We start from the raw sequence: 15,322 nt of genomic DNA on the forward strand, positions 1-15,322 counted from the left end.
GTGCTATACGTATTCTGTATTGTTACAGGCTGCCCAAATTTTTCTGTATGTTCTTTGTGTAAGAGAGAACAATTATTAAGGAAGTCCTTGAGTCGGGAATAATTACATGACTGCATTAACATGGACAAAATGATCAGAAGTTGTTAGAAAGTCTGCTTGCTTACTTGTTCCAGGTCCAGTATATTCTGGCTACCTCTGTATAGGTCAAGGATTACTTGTCTTCTTTTGCTAAGAGGAGGAAAGGGAGTGATACCCTGGATACCACAGAAACAGTGTATTGCACAAGACAACCTAACATTTTTTACACTGGAGTTGCTAGTGAGGTGAGAGGAAATTCAAGTTAAGAGTACAGAGATGAGTATTTTGACAAATAATGAGCAATAACTTCAGCCTGTGCTATCAGATATGCTACTTAGAGGTACATGAGTATAAGAAAGTTAATCAAGCATTTCTTCTCTCTGCTGCCAAGCTCCTTTTTTCCAAAATGTATACGGATTTATTTGCATATTTTCCCTTTAAAATGCCACCTGTACTTTCATGTTGCTAACCCACATAAAGATCACCTGCCTCAAGTTTCAGAAGCAGCAGACCCAGTAACACCTGCAAAGAGCAACTCCCAGTAGCCCTGTTTCTGGCATTCATCCCAGAAGAGTCACATACTGTTCATGCTGAACAGCACACAGCAACTAGAGACCAGTATTTTTCCCTCTTCCTTTCAAATCATTTGGAAGGAAATGTAGATTAGGACCATCAGGACTGTTCAAAACTATGTATTTTCCCAGGACTGCATGCTAACTGGCCCCTGGGGACTCCAGAAACAGAAGAGGCATGTTTGACAGATGTAGGTTGTGAACATCCTGATAGTGGGAGGCAGATTATTTTTCCTGGAACTTTTCACTGTTTTTCTTGTACTACTACAAATTAGCAATATTGCTGAATTAAAAGCCCTTCAAAAATGCAGGATAAATCTTGTATTTATAATTGGAAAGAAATAATGAGATATCTAATGCAGTCCTCCCTAGTACTTTGTCCTTTACTTTACAGATACAAAATAAATAACTGCTTCAGTCCATCTTTCTATGAATTGCATTTCTGGCTACCACCCATACTACAGAGATATAACCAATCAAAGAAACCATACAGTCATTCCACAGAACTTTAAAGCAATCAGATGATGCTATGACCCGTTACCAGATTTCTCACTAAGACAATTATTAGAAGTATGTTGTCATGCAAGCAGAGCCAGCTCCCACAGATTTGTCCATTCAGTTAATACTGAATACAAGTCATGCTTAATTCCACTGCAGGTATGTGAACAGATCTTTCATGACTACACTAGTAAGCATATAGGTGGAAATCAAAAAGTCTTACCAGATTATGTGCCTGTGCTTGTGGATTTATTAAATGAGACCAAGGAGGAGAACATCAACTTCAGGCAATATTTCAGGTTACTACAGAGAGAAACCGGTGATTTGACTTACGCTTGGTGATGGTAGAACTTAAAACCAGAAAGTATTATGCTTGCAAGAAGCACTTCCGAGTATATTCTTTCAACAGGGCTAGAAGGTACCTCATTTATTTTTGTATATAAAACTATTTGGACTCATCCAGCTGGTAAAACATTTCAAATAAAAATATGCAAAATACCACTCAGAAAGCAATGCCCAGAGCAGCAATGGTCAACAGTTTTACATTTTGCTCAAATATCTATAAGCTTTATGCCTGCTTATTCAAAAATCAAACCCTGGACCATTAGTTTGACAGAAGCTCCATTTAGTAGTCATGTCATAAGGGTCATAGAGTGGCTTGGGTTGGAAAACACCTCAAAGATAACCTAGTTCCACCTCCCTGCCACGGGCAGGGACACGTCGCACTAGATCAGGTTGCTCCAAGGTCCACCCAACCTGGTCTTGAACACCTCCAGGGATGGGCATCCACAGCTTCTCTGGGCAACCTGTTCCAGTGCCTCACCACCCTGAGTGACGAACTTCCTCCTAACATCCAATCTAAATCTCTTTTTTAGTTTAAAGCCATTCCCCCCTTCTTGTCCTGTCATTGTCTGCCTGAGCAAAGAGTTGCAGAGTACCCCAGAGCTTTTTCCAGACTGAACATCCCCAGCTCTCAGGCCTTTCTTCACAGGAGAGGTATACCCTTTACTTACGTGTCTGGTATGACCACCATTTCTGGATCTACCATAAAACCTGTTTATCACTGCACCCGTTTGTTTTCTTTCAGCTTCCATGTAGGCTTCACGGTCTCAAAAACCTGAGCATGGGCTTTGTGCCTTCTCTAGCTCACTCCCAACCATGGCAGTATTTATTTATCTTTTTTGCAAGTAGCGCACCAGAAAAATCTGAGAGGGACGAAAGTAACCACCTCTTTCCTAGTGTGATGGCTTCTAAGAAAGCACTTCTGAACACAGACAGTGTTTTAAAAACGTCTTGTTTCTGCCTAAGCAGCCAGTCTAGCTCACTGGAGAACATCCCACATCACCTGATTAGGTCGTAGCTTTAGCCTACACTATTATAACAGCGCCTGATGAAAAGGAATATATTAATCCATTAGAAAAATATTTCCTTTCTCCCCTTTGGTTTGGTCTGCAACACCATTTATGTTTATTCTGAGAAGTAAAATTACTAATCCTACACCATATGCTTTATTGCTGTACCTCTTCCAGATGCAATAGATACTTCCCAATGCAATGATCAATCTCACAACTTGAACACTGCTTCAAAAGACCAAGCAGGAGCCCTATGGACATTGTAATAGTAGTACACAGATACACTGTTTATTTTCTGACTAACACAGGCATCTGAAAAAAAAAAACCTTAACGTCTGCTAGCTAAAATTGGCATGTGAAAGTACTAATGACATGTTGTCCCAATCCCAGAAAAAAAGAAAACATACTGGAAGACATGGGGAAGTACTTAAAGCTGGCACAGAGCTGAAAACTGCCCAAAGGTAAGATAGCTGTCCTGCAAATCCTCAGGAAAGCACAGAGGTGCATCACCAGGAGCATCAGCACTTTCAGAACTGGGTGGTGGGATTTAGTTCTTAGCAATCTTAGTGCTGATGTTATAGAAATGCGGGGTCAAGAACACACATCTTCCTGGGTCAATGTCTTCCCGTCTTCCCTTAAGATTAACAGAGGGGACTCTGACCACCAGTATTTAGTCAGCGTCAAAGAACCAACACAAATATAAGAATGGGCTGAAGTCTCCAGGCAGCAAATGATTGTTTGCCTCTGTGGTGTATTCTCAGGAGCCCCAAACACTGGTCCTGGATTAGTTGCTGAAATTTTGTTAACTTTCTGCCCCACCATCTCCTGTATCTTCCTGAATCCAAGAAAATAATCCTGTGTGCCACATTATACTGGGATCTTTACCAACGGAAAGAATTAGCTGCCCCAACAAACACACAACATTTAAAAGGCATTACAGGTCTGCAGACGGGACTGCTAGATAAAAATACCAGACAATCCTGCATCTTCCTTGCTCTAATGCCCAATTTAAAGTTTGACGCTGTCAAAACCTGACAGTTCCTTAGTGATGCTCCAAGAACAACTCAGAAATTCTTGATTCTCAAGAATCTTCTCACCTTACCAGCTCACAAGGCTTCTGGAAATTGCCTAGATGGGGTCTCCACACACAGACAGAAACAAATGCATTAACTTCCATTTATACATTAAGGGAAGCAGAAAATACGTGAAATCACTTTTCTGGCACTATACACTGCATAGAAGAGCTAACAGAAGAACCAAACACATCGAACAGTTTCCTGGCATATCATCTGCCTGTTAGACGGTGCTGCCTCCTAGCTGTACACAAAACAAGAACAGATCGCTTCAAACAGTGGAGGAGGCTACAGGCATTCTCTAAGTTAGTTCCATTTGAACAGCAACATACTCTTTAGGAAAGCAGAGAGTACCGGTTGAAATATTTCTAACAGTGAACGTAATACTTGTTATTCTCATATCAGTCTAACAGCTCTTGAGGGTAAAAAAAAGTGCCTTGTTTCTCATCTGAATGGAACCTCACACCTTTTAACAGTTGTTGCTCCCAGTTTCTTGCCTCTTTTTAAGTGAAAATAACAACATTGAGAATGCTCCTGTAAAAAAAAAGTTTCAACAAAGCTGAACATAAAGTTCACATAATTCCCCATTTCTACTAAAAGATTTTTTATACCTGTGAAAATTACACTAGCCGCACAGAATCACGTCAGGTAACCAGTATTCAAGTGATAATGCATAATGAACCTCAGATTTTTTCAGAGCCCTTTTCCTTCAAAACAGAGTCCTTCGCATGTGGCCTGAATGTTATTTATTAGATGGGTAATGTAACACCACACATTTGGCTCTATCAAATGCAAACAGTCTGATTGCCCTTGGTTTACCAAGTAATTCTGATCAGTCTCTATCAGTAAACTGTTCCTTTCGTAATTCACGTCTTCTCCCCTCCATACTCATGTAATTTGCAGCCTTTGTTAGAAGTAGTATTTCTTTTCAAGTCATTAATAAGGCTAAGTAAAGCAAGCACAAGAACTGGTTGCTGGAAGATCCTGATGAAAATACACTCAATTAAGCACCATTTAAAATTAAATTGAGACCTATGAGTTAGCCACATTTTAATCCATTTAATGTGTGCCATGTTGATTTCTGTATTGTTTTAGTTTTCGATCAAAATATTATGCAGTACCAGTCAAATGCTTTACACAGTCTAAGTATATATGACAACAATATTACCTGTGTCAACCCAAGCCTGTCACTTCAAACAAACATACCAAGTTTAAAGATTTATACTTATCTGCTCTGAATTCACATATCCACTGCAAAAGTAACAAACACTGGCTAGGCTCCTTACACAGGAAGGCACACCATTCAGCTTAAATGGACTCGCTTTTTAATTCACTCATTTAGAGGCAACTGTCATTTTTTTTCTTGGGGGCAGGGGAGGGAAACGCCAATGCACCACATTGTTTTCACTAGCCTGGAAGAGAAAACACTTATATATATATATAGATATATAGATATATAGATATGTATATATATACACACATACGTATTTGTGTGTATATATATACACAGGTGTGTGTGTATATATATGTATATATACACACAAGTGTATATATACACAGAATATACATATATGAATATACAGAATATATGCACACACACTTTGCTCAGATTTGTTTACAAAATATGTAGCATTTTTATACCATCCAATAAGAGGTAAATGATTTTAAACAAATCTTATAGAAATGACATGTTATTGGAAATTTACACGTAAAAAAATCCAGCACAAAAAAATCCAAAAGCTAAAACAAGATTTTGCTACTAATCAGTGCTTCTATCACCCTTCAAGAAAAGAGAAACACAGTTATTTATATGTGATGTAAAGGCAACATTGAGGGTTTTTTTTGTTGTTTTTAAATTAACCATCAAATTTAACCCCCTAAAATTACAAAGAATCAAAGTCCATTTACAGATCAAGTGCAGTAAACTAAATGTTCCTTCAGCACAAAGCAGCACTAGAGAAAATAATTGGGAGAGGGAAGGTGGGGAAGGTGGAGGCCATCTGGCTTAGCTAGGGAGGCAGCAGGTGGCTTCTGCAGTGGCCACACAGGTCAGAGTCTCCATCCTGAAGTACAGACAGAACTGAAGACTGTATTTAAATAATGGTCACACAGAGCTGATGTTCAGGCCTTTGCCTAGCTTCTTTCAGCAGTTTGACAAGTGACTTTTTTTTTTTTTTTTTAACTCTTAATCCAATGGGCTGGTTTTGCTTTTGCAGTGGCTTGTCACTGAGAGGAGTCATAAGGAGGATCTTGCAGACAGTTCTGCCACTAACACTTACCACAGGTACATGACGCTGCAGATGTTAGTGGCATTTTTGAAATGCTTACACTGGACAAATGTGTGTTCCAAACGTCCCAAACAGCTTGCAAGAACATAGCCTGATGCCAGGGGGAGCAGACAGCCTGGAGAATCCATTGCATTTACAGAAATGGAACTGCCACTTTCAATCACATAGCATCTCCTGATGTGTGAAGAGTTTGGTGTCAATGTCAGCTGAACTCAGTGAGGAGTGGCAGGCCTTTGCATCAGATGTCTGTGATCCAAGCAGCTTGCGGAGCCAAAAACATGCTGCTAGCAGAAGAGCAGTCTACAGCTGTGGATAACAGCTGTCATGCAGTCAGCAATGCCTTATAGATGTCACCTGTAGGAACCACGTATTCCATGCTAATTCACCTGAAGTCCCGTAAACAGCAGAAGAAAAAATGAAATGAAAGGGGCAGGCAGACCTGGGTGTAATATTACTATCTTTTGAATGTAGTGTCATTTTATTTGTTAAATAAGGGGCTTGACCACACGGACTCTATCGTGTGAGTTGAAGAGGAAGCTCATTTCATGAAAATCAAAGGAGATCTAACACTCCTTATGCTAAGTTTTACAAATTAAGATTTTGCTTTCAGAGTATAATTTTTCTGAAGAGAAATCTGTTCAAGTCAAGCTGTGTAAAAATGTAAAGAGGCAGATAGGATTTTTTCCAACCATAACTCTAATACCAAGGACCAGACTCTGAAATACGAAGTCAGGAAGGGCTGGATTTTAAGGTAGGCATGGCAGATCATACTGTGCTGGCAAGAAAAAGTGGGGGTAGTTTCTCCATTCTAGAAGCTGGTTTGGAAAGTCATTTCTGGGGGTGTGGTAAGAGTGACTTAATTCACAGGTGGGTTTTCTTTGTGGATGGAGAGGAAAGACTGGGAAGGTGTACAAATCTCCACAGTGGTCTGCAATCCAGCTTGAGAGCTCAGCATTGAGAAGGGGAAGGACCATGTGTGTTCAGTATTCTTAAGAATCAGAAACCATGTCCATTGGAGCCTGTTGTTGCAGGGGACAGAGAACTCATTCCATTATTTGTAACGTTCTGTATGCCAATAACTCCAGCTGGCACATATAGCAAAGTAGATGCATTGCATGTGAAGATTTAACACATCTCACGCAGCTATCCAAAGAGGCATCCAGGAAAAAAAAAAAAGAGTATGGGAAATTAATTCAGCTACGTTCTCAAAGTCTGAATGTCTCCCTGGGCTGCAGGCACACACTGCAGTAAATACGTGAGAAAGGCAGCCTTACCTTGGATGCCAGGAGTGTGGGGACTAGTGGAGGAGGAATTATTTTCCTGTAACAGGAGTAGGGAATATCTCAAAGTATAGAAAGGTGCCTCAACTCCACAAAGATGACAGTGGAGAGGTTCAGAATCTAGAGAAAAAGGGTGATTCTGGCAACCCCTTGCCAAGAAGGGGGCATCCTGCCACGGAGCCAAGAGTTTTCCAGACGTATGTAAGAGCATGTGCACAAGGCAAGCGAATGAGCGCAAACAGGATTATGGAAAACATTGAGAGAATCACTCCACGGGTGGCTTGTGGCTCAACAACAGGATTGGCTAGGAAGAGGAGCGCACAGCACAGGGGCACCTCAGAGCTGGAAGCCTTCCATGGGAGCCTCACACTGCTGGAAGATGTACTGTTGCTGGCCAAGATCCACCTGTGGGGCAATGCTGCTGTCTTCATCCTCTGTTCCAAAGTAGTGCTCAATCAGATCAAAGGCCTTCTGATAAATCTCTTGATTCTCATGGCTCTGGAGGAATTCAATCTTGTCCAGGCCTGCAGAGAAAAGAAGCATGTAAAAGTTACAGCTTGGCAAAAGCATTATGACCATGATCATTTTCAGTCTGTTGTGAACATCACATTCCATGGCAATTCTCTCCCACCTTCACAAAAAACAGATCCCCCTATGGAGACCTTTACAACACTCTCACTCTCAACAGCCAGGGAAAATCAGGTTGAGCTACAGAAATTCTCTGCAAATGCACAATGTTTCATAATTCCTATCTGCCTTTCCCCTCCCACTCCAAAAATCTAATAGATCAATGAATATGTGAAAAACAAGGCCTCAAGACTTTTTCTGAAAAGAAACCATGTTTCCTGAAAGTGTGTTCACAGCATTTTATTTTTTTTTTTATATGTGCCATGACTATATAATCACGTAACTGCAAGTTAGAAGTCAGTTTTGGTAATCATCTAATCCAACCTGCAGCCTGGAGCAGCACTACTAGCAATACCAGATTAGGTCAGCTGTGCCTTTGTCTAGCGAAGTCTTCAAAATCTCCAGTGATGGAGACTCCACTACCTACTGCATATCATGTGTATATACAATGCAGTTAAACTTGTACAATCACATTAAGCGTGTGGGCAAACTCAAGCCTCATAGTCAGAAAATACAGTAAACTGAACTATCTTTGATACGTAGGAATGATGCTATAATGAAATCCAAGATGTAGCCACCCTAGTAAATCTCTAGTACATTCGGTACTGTAGAGGTTTTCTTGTTCAACTCCTTTTACCGTGTATGGATACTAGAGGAAACGACTATCTGACACTGTACTGACATTTCTGCAACACTGATATAAGAAGGGAAGTTCTGTTTATACCTGTGGCTTTTGTTAAATGGGGTACATATCAGAGGTATATCCCAACTTAAGACTGTGATACTGTGAAGAGAACTACTGATCTCACAGTAACTTGTGACAGAAGACAAAGGGACAGAAAGATGAATAAAGGAAGGGAGCATCTATCCCATCAGGAAAAGTTGAGAGAGGTGGAACTGCTTAACCTATAGAAGAGAAGGTTTGGGAGCAGGCGGGGACAGGATCTTATTAAGATCTGAAAGAAGAGTAAGCCAGGCCATTTTCAGCAATGTTCACTGACAGAAGAAGAGGCGATGGACATAAACCGAAGCCCAGAAGGTTCTGTCTGAACACTGGGAAACCTTTTTTTACTGTGAGGGTGACTGAGCACCAGTACAGGTTGCCCTTACTCAAGACTACTCCTCTTGAACCTCAGAGCATTTAAGGATATCTCACTAAGAGCTACTCATATTAAAAAAAAAAATGACCTAGACAACCAATTCCATCTGATTCTACTACTTCTAAGGCAATGAACAATTAATACATTACAACTGGTGCAAAACCCACTTAGCCAATCCAAAGAAGAAATTCTCACCAGAACGCTATGCAAGCTATATTGCATACCGGGTTAGAAGACTTACGCTAGGGTTGAGGGAAGAGAATTGGATTTGAACAGGAGAATTCTGGAATTATGTAGGACTTAACATATGTTTAGGGAAAAAGCCAATGGCAGGGAAAGGGAAGGATCAATGTAGATCACAGAGAAACAAACATGAGAAAGTAGAGAAATGGAGGCGATATTAAGAGGCTGGTTGCATATAATGAGTATGCTCATCTGGCCAAAGCCCTGTACCTCATCATCCATAGTCTGACCTACCTTTTTATTAAATTCTGTTTTTAGTTTGTTTTTAGTTTCTCACTGTTCTAGTCTGTTAGTAATAGGCAATAAATTATATAAATCACCTTATTCTGAGTCTGTTTTGCCCATGATGATAAATGTTCAGCAATCTCCCTGTCCTTATCTCAACCATTGAGCCCTTTCCATTCTATTTTCTCCCCCTTTCCCTTCGAGAGGTGGGAGTGAGAGAGCAGTTGTGGTGGAGTTCAGCTGCCCAACTGGGTAAAACCACCACAACCATATAGATTAAATATGAATTGCTTGTCATTTCAGTATTTTTGAAAATTTAAGGGCAGCTGTGAGTTTAGGGACAGGGAATGCAGAATGTCCCATCAGAGCAGTATGCGAAGAGGACAGAGGATCAAGATTCATGAAGTGGAGAGCAAGCATACTTGCTGTGTCCTCTGTGCTTAAAAAAAAGAAAACCATACAGAAGAGATGAGCTGTCACTGCCTGAACGATGCATTAGGGAAAAATCCCACAGCAAGGCAATAGTGTTAAACGGTGAGCAATTTACAAGCCCTCCACCTTCAGACTTCTAGACAGACTGCTAGACAGTTTTATCCTTTCTGGCATGACACAAGATTATGCTTTTCACAATACTTAATTCTGCTGTGAAAAGCTGCTGAGGTGAAGAGAGATATACCACATAGGACAGAAAATGGCCAGACTGAATTGAGAAGCCCCCAGGCCTGTTAACAAGGAAACTAACCTTAAGAGTAGACATACCTCAGAACCAGGATTAAATGATGGCAGTGCATGCCATAACTACAGCAAAGCAAAGCCAAAACAAGAATTTGCTGCTGCTGGCAGAATTCTGCAGGGCAGCAGAGAGGGAAAGGAAAGGCCTGAAACCTGAGAGACATAGCAGAGCTCCTGAACTTTTATCTGCTGCAGAGAGAAGATACTAGGGCTGAATGACACCCAGGAGGTTTCCTCAATGTGAAAAAGAAATAAATAAAATATTCAGACACTATCTCCAGCTACATACAAAGGTAATGTGAAAACTGAAGCACACTGGTAAATGATTTGTCTAAGAACAGTTAATTTTCAAGTAAAAGTGGTAAGGAAATTAATACAATCTGGTCTACTGAAACTCTAATGGATCCATGATCACTGCTTTAATCCCTGCCATCCACAGATGTTTTGCTCATACCATATGCTTCCTCAATAAGAGCGCAGTAAGGATTAATGCCAGTGCCACTGCATTTGGATTCCTGCTCTCCAAGCCTCAGGATGTTCTCCAGCCCATTCAGTGCTACTTGCACAATTTTTGAGTCCATTACTGTAAGGAGGTCACAGAGTGGTTTGATGCATCCCAATTCTACTAAATACCTGAAAAATACCACATAGACAACAGTTAATTGTTTGTAAAGTTAAAAGTGATATAGCCATTTAAGCATTTAGTATGAAATACTAAGAACCAAAACAAACGGATAAAACACCGACTTGGTTGCAGAAACTGGAAAAATTACAGAAATCTATATGTATCCCGTCAATTCTGCTGAAAGACTGAAGATATCTTTAAAATACATTTTCTGTCTATACATCTGTAAGTGTAGAAAGATATGAAATAATCATTTAATTTTGTAACTTATAAATAGATAAAAGTTTATAAGTTTAAAATGCATGTTATCAGGATTAACTATATTAAATTTTGAAGTATTAACTTTATGCAACTTTGTATATAAGCATCATATACTAGTATAAGTTAAACTGGAAGAACAATGCACATGATGCCCTTGTCTCAGGGGCTTGGGAGTATGACTTTCAGCTATGCCTATCCAGGTTGCTAATGCCTTTTGTTACACTCTGTAATGACCACTGTGAAAAAGTTTAAAAGTTGAATTTATTTTTTTCCACATAAGATAAATGGTTCAATTAATGAAGTAAGTATTACAACTAAAATTCTGTGATTTCTCCATACAGGAATGAATGGCTCATTCACAACTCAATCTAAAGTTGTCATCTCTCTGGAGACAAACTCTGGAAGCATACAGAATTTTACATACAGACTGTCAAAACTGTACCAACTCTTTACAGAAACATTTTTGAGTTTCTATGTTACTAGTTTGGTTCCTTGCAAAAACACTAACTCACTCAATTTCACTGAAACATTTGCACTATTTCATACTTGATCTGTTCAGCAGACCCTCCAGATGTTGCATTTGTGATTGCCCAGGCAGCTTCCTTCCTCGTCCGAAACTCAGCTGTTTGCAAAATATTTATTAGAGCTGGAAAGATATGAGCATCGATGACTGTCTGCAAAAAAGAAATGACATGTCAGGGTTATAATAAAAATTAGAAATAAATTCCTTGTCCTGAGCCATTTAATGCCTGTGCTCAGCACCACACATTAAACAATGAAACATTACTTCTCAATGGGCAAAAATCAGTTTATAGCTTTATACTCAAAACCCTGATTATCACTGGGGTTACTGTTTATCCTAAAGTAATTCATAACATGTTCAGACTGAAACTATCAGCGTATCTAACGTGCAACTTAATTATGCCTCGACAGCAGGAGAATGGCATATTTCCCTTATTTTTCCAGGTAATGAACCACTCGGATATTAAGTCAGTAAACCACTAAGTCATTAAAATCCCGCTAAACAGAAAAAAAAAGTTCATAAACCTGTGTGTGAGATACTATATTTTGGCAAGGTTAGACAACAGAAAAGAGAGAATGTATTGTACGAACTAAGAACTCCTCAAAACAAGATATTTTTTCCTGATGAAAAGACAAAGCAACTGATGGTTCAGTAATATGGTTAACTGCATAACCCACTAAACAGATACAAGTCAAATGAGTATTTAAGCAGCAGCACAAAGTTTCTAGTAACTGCCCCTGGAAAGAACCTGTTGCAGTAAAAAATAAAACCGGTTCAGTTACACACCTACCACAAAGATCTGAAACACTTTCTTTCATAAGGGTAACTGAATGAAACAAGAGCTTACGGTTGCATTTTTAAATCAACCGTTTAATAAGTACGTCATCACTGAACCAGTAACAGCAAATTCAAAGAAAGACAGAGATCCTCTGCAAGGAGCTCTACAGAAAGAAACAGACCACATCCAGCATAGAGTTACAGGCAATTCACTGAGTGGACAGTTACCCAGTGAAAAAAACTACCTGCTGACATTTCTTTTATTCTTCCTGTTTATCTGGGCATCTACACTGCGTGAACTCGTAAATCCATACCATACTGTGCATTGGTTTTTATCAACAGTCTCTTTTACCACAGAATCTGCAATTCTATAAAGGCAATTTGTGGCCCTCAACTAAAAAGAGTGTATGAATTTAAAACCTATCACAAAATAAAACTCAACAGAAGTTGGATAAGAAAAAACTTTTTCTTACATTTTTCTTCTTTCTAGCATTGAAAGGTTTCATATTTGCATTAGATTGAGGGAAAACGTTCACTAACAGTAACAAGATTCAACATGAATCCTTTTTCATTTTCTGCACTGCTCAGAGGTACACAGCACTATAGACTCCACAATCCTGCCACCAAACTTTACCCTCCCAAAGGACAGCAACTTAAACAAATAGCAATAATGGAATATAAGAAACCCAACACTGGGCTTTCATAACTCTCTCACAGGTATGTCTCTTAGCTTCACTGATCATAATGCAACTTCTCTGGCATCTAGGGTAACATATTTTGAAGGGATGCATGCAAGACTGCAAAAATTGGTACAATAATATTTTAAGATACCCTTTGTCTTTGCTGAACTTTTTGAAAAGTATTGCTTCTTAAATCCCTCTTCCCAAACTAGAACTTTTACAAGAGAATTATTTACTCATAAAGCATCTTCTCAGAACGAACTTCTTTAGTAATCAGAGAAAGTTACACGATAGCATCCAACTAAATCAGCACATCTTAGCCAACAGGCTGCAAGTATTTTAACTTTGATCACCAAAAGAAAAAAAAAAACCTTAAAGTATCTCAATTTAGACCTGTAAGAGGTGAATAGTAGGGAGAATCCCAGAACAAGGGGCACTAGCAAAGGTATGGTAACAAGTGGGAAAAATAGCAGAAGATCTTAATTCTTTTCCTCATTAATTCTGATCTCTTTGCTTCCATGAAAAGCCTGGTGGATAAAAGCACTCTCCTGAGAGTGGCAAAACATGCATTTGAACTTTTTCAGAAGGAAATGAATCCAGATCTCTTGGGTGAATGATCAAACTTCTAACCTATTGTATAAATGCTTAAAGGCACATTGTTCACTGCCTGCTGTATCACAAATTCAGCTATCTTTACCCAAGAACAGGCTAAAAGACCACAATGATTACTACAGCCTTTGGAAAGGTACTTCATGCAAGGAGACTGGCTCAGGAGAGAAAACCAGTAGTCACTAGACTTTTACTTTTCCCACTGCTTAACATGGGTTAAGTGCTGTCACCACCTCACTCCAGAATGAGTCCCAGTAAAATGCACTTAACTATCCCTCTATAGTTCAACACGGTTTTTCAACTAGCAGTCTATTGACAGTTGAAAATCACAGGCCTTGTATTTGTAAAATAAACATTAACTAGATCAGAAAATAGCTTGCTTTGAACTTAATATCTTCAGTGAATTTTGGAGGTTCAGTTAAGCTCCAATGGGGAGAAAACAATAAAACATTAATAAAGAAAACAATAAAACATTGAAGAAAAAGTGCTAGCAGCATCTATTATTTTAAACCCCATGTTACAGCCTTTCTTACAGCGGTTATTCTTGAAATCAAACTAGAATACACATGGACTCCTAACTCTGACATCTTATGTGTGAATTATTACTACAGAAATAAGTTGTGTTCCTTTCAATTAAATTTACTTACACGATAAAATAGTAAGCTACTGAAACAGACTGTTGTTGTGTTTTTTTTGTTTTGTTTTTCCCCTTGAAGAAAAGCAAACCTGAGGCAGAGCAACACCCTAAAGGATTGTGGTAAGATGAAATCCTAAGATTGATGATTTAAGAGTTGATTTGAATTACTTTTTTTTTTTTAAATCCTATTACCACAGTATGTGCATCTGACATAGAAATGTGCTGAAAACTAAAGTAACGCAGTGAATATAAAGAATGCTCAAGATTATAGTATCTTTCAAATAAAATGAACAGCATTAAGGGATTTCAGTTCAATAACTTTTTAAAAAATGATAAAAATAAAATATGAAAAAATTTCAAGGTGTAAACTAAAGACTGACATACAAACATCTCACTCTGCCAGCTGTTCAAGTGTTCCACTATTCCTTGAAAAATTATAGGTGCCTTGGCCATTCATGTGGGCAGCTGCCTCATACTAGCTATAACGTAAAAGATATTAAAACATTCTTTCTGAGCAACTGACGTATGGTAACTTTCTTATTTATCTATGCCTTCTAAAGGTGACTGAAATTTTTAAAGGAGTATGATAACAGCAGGCTAACAGGATAACAAATTTAAAGAAACACTCCAAGAACCATGTCATTCTTAGCAGTTCACATAGATTTTTTCAATCCAAATCACTGTTATGCTCGCATATAAGAAAAATATTTTAACATCCTGCTCCAACAGCAATCAAAAGCAGATGCACAGGAAAATGTAAACTCCTGATGTATTTCATGTTTTTAAATTCAGTTGCAGCAATAAGTTTTAGTTTGACTACACCTGTAGGAAAAGATATGTGCTCCTTTGTACAGCACCTACTCATTACTCTGCTGTCTCTGCCTTTGATGATCTTGCTCAAAAGCAAATAATCCTTCCTTATTCATCTTCTCAGATGCCACTCATGTTTCTACAGCATTCTCTCTGTCCCTCTACTTGTCCCTTAGTCTATACAGTTGCACCTCATACAGAATCAAGTTGACATTTTATGGTCCTCCTTACCACCCATTTCATTTCTCACCATGTCCTCTGAAAATGGATGTATGTACAGGACAACACTGAAGATCTATACCAGAACCAGAATAACTTTTTTTTTTCCCTAT

The 15,322-nt window shown here is 38.9% G+C and overlaps 1 protein-coding gene across 2 annotated transcripts in view; it reads right to left on the reverse strand.

Moving 5' to 3' along the window:
• Nucleotides 1-4,617: 4,617 nt before the first annotated feature.
• Nucleotides 4,618-15,322, reverse strand: part of KPNA1 (karyopherin subunit alpha 1) — a 53,528-nt gene continuing 42,823 nt past the window's right edge. For both annotated transcript variants that reach the window (XM_048055156.2, XM_067004330.1), the window contains exons 12-14: nucleotides 11,501-11,628; nucleotides 10,523-10,701; nucleotides 4,618-7,665 (exon numbers count right to left, since the gene is read on the reverse strand). In XM_048055156.2, coding sequence (XP_047911113.2) covers nucleotides 7,478-7,665; nucleotides 10,523-10,701; nucleotides 11,501-11,628 — 495 coding nt within the window. In that variant the 3' untranslated portion in view covers nucleotides 4,618-7,477. The remainder of the gene's footprint in view (nucleotides 7,666-10,522; nucleotides 10,702-11,500; nucleotides 11,629-15,322) is intronic.

This window comes from Anser cygnoides, chromosome 1, assembly GCF_040182565.1.
Source record: "Anser cygnoides isolate HZ-2024a breed goose chromosome 1, Taihu_goose_T2T_genome, whole genome shotgun sequence".
Lineage (NCBI taxonomy): Eukaryota > Metazoa > Chordata > Aves > Anseriformes > Anatidae > Anser > Anser cygnoides.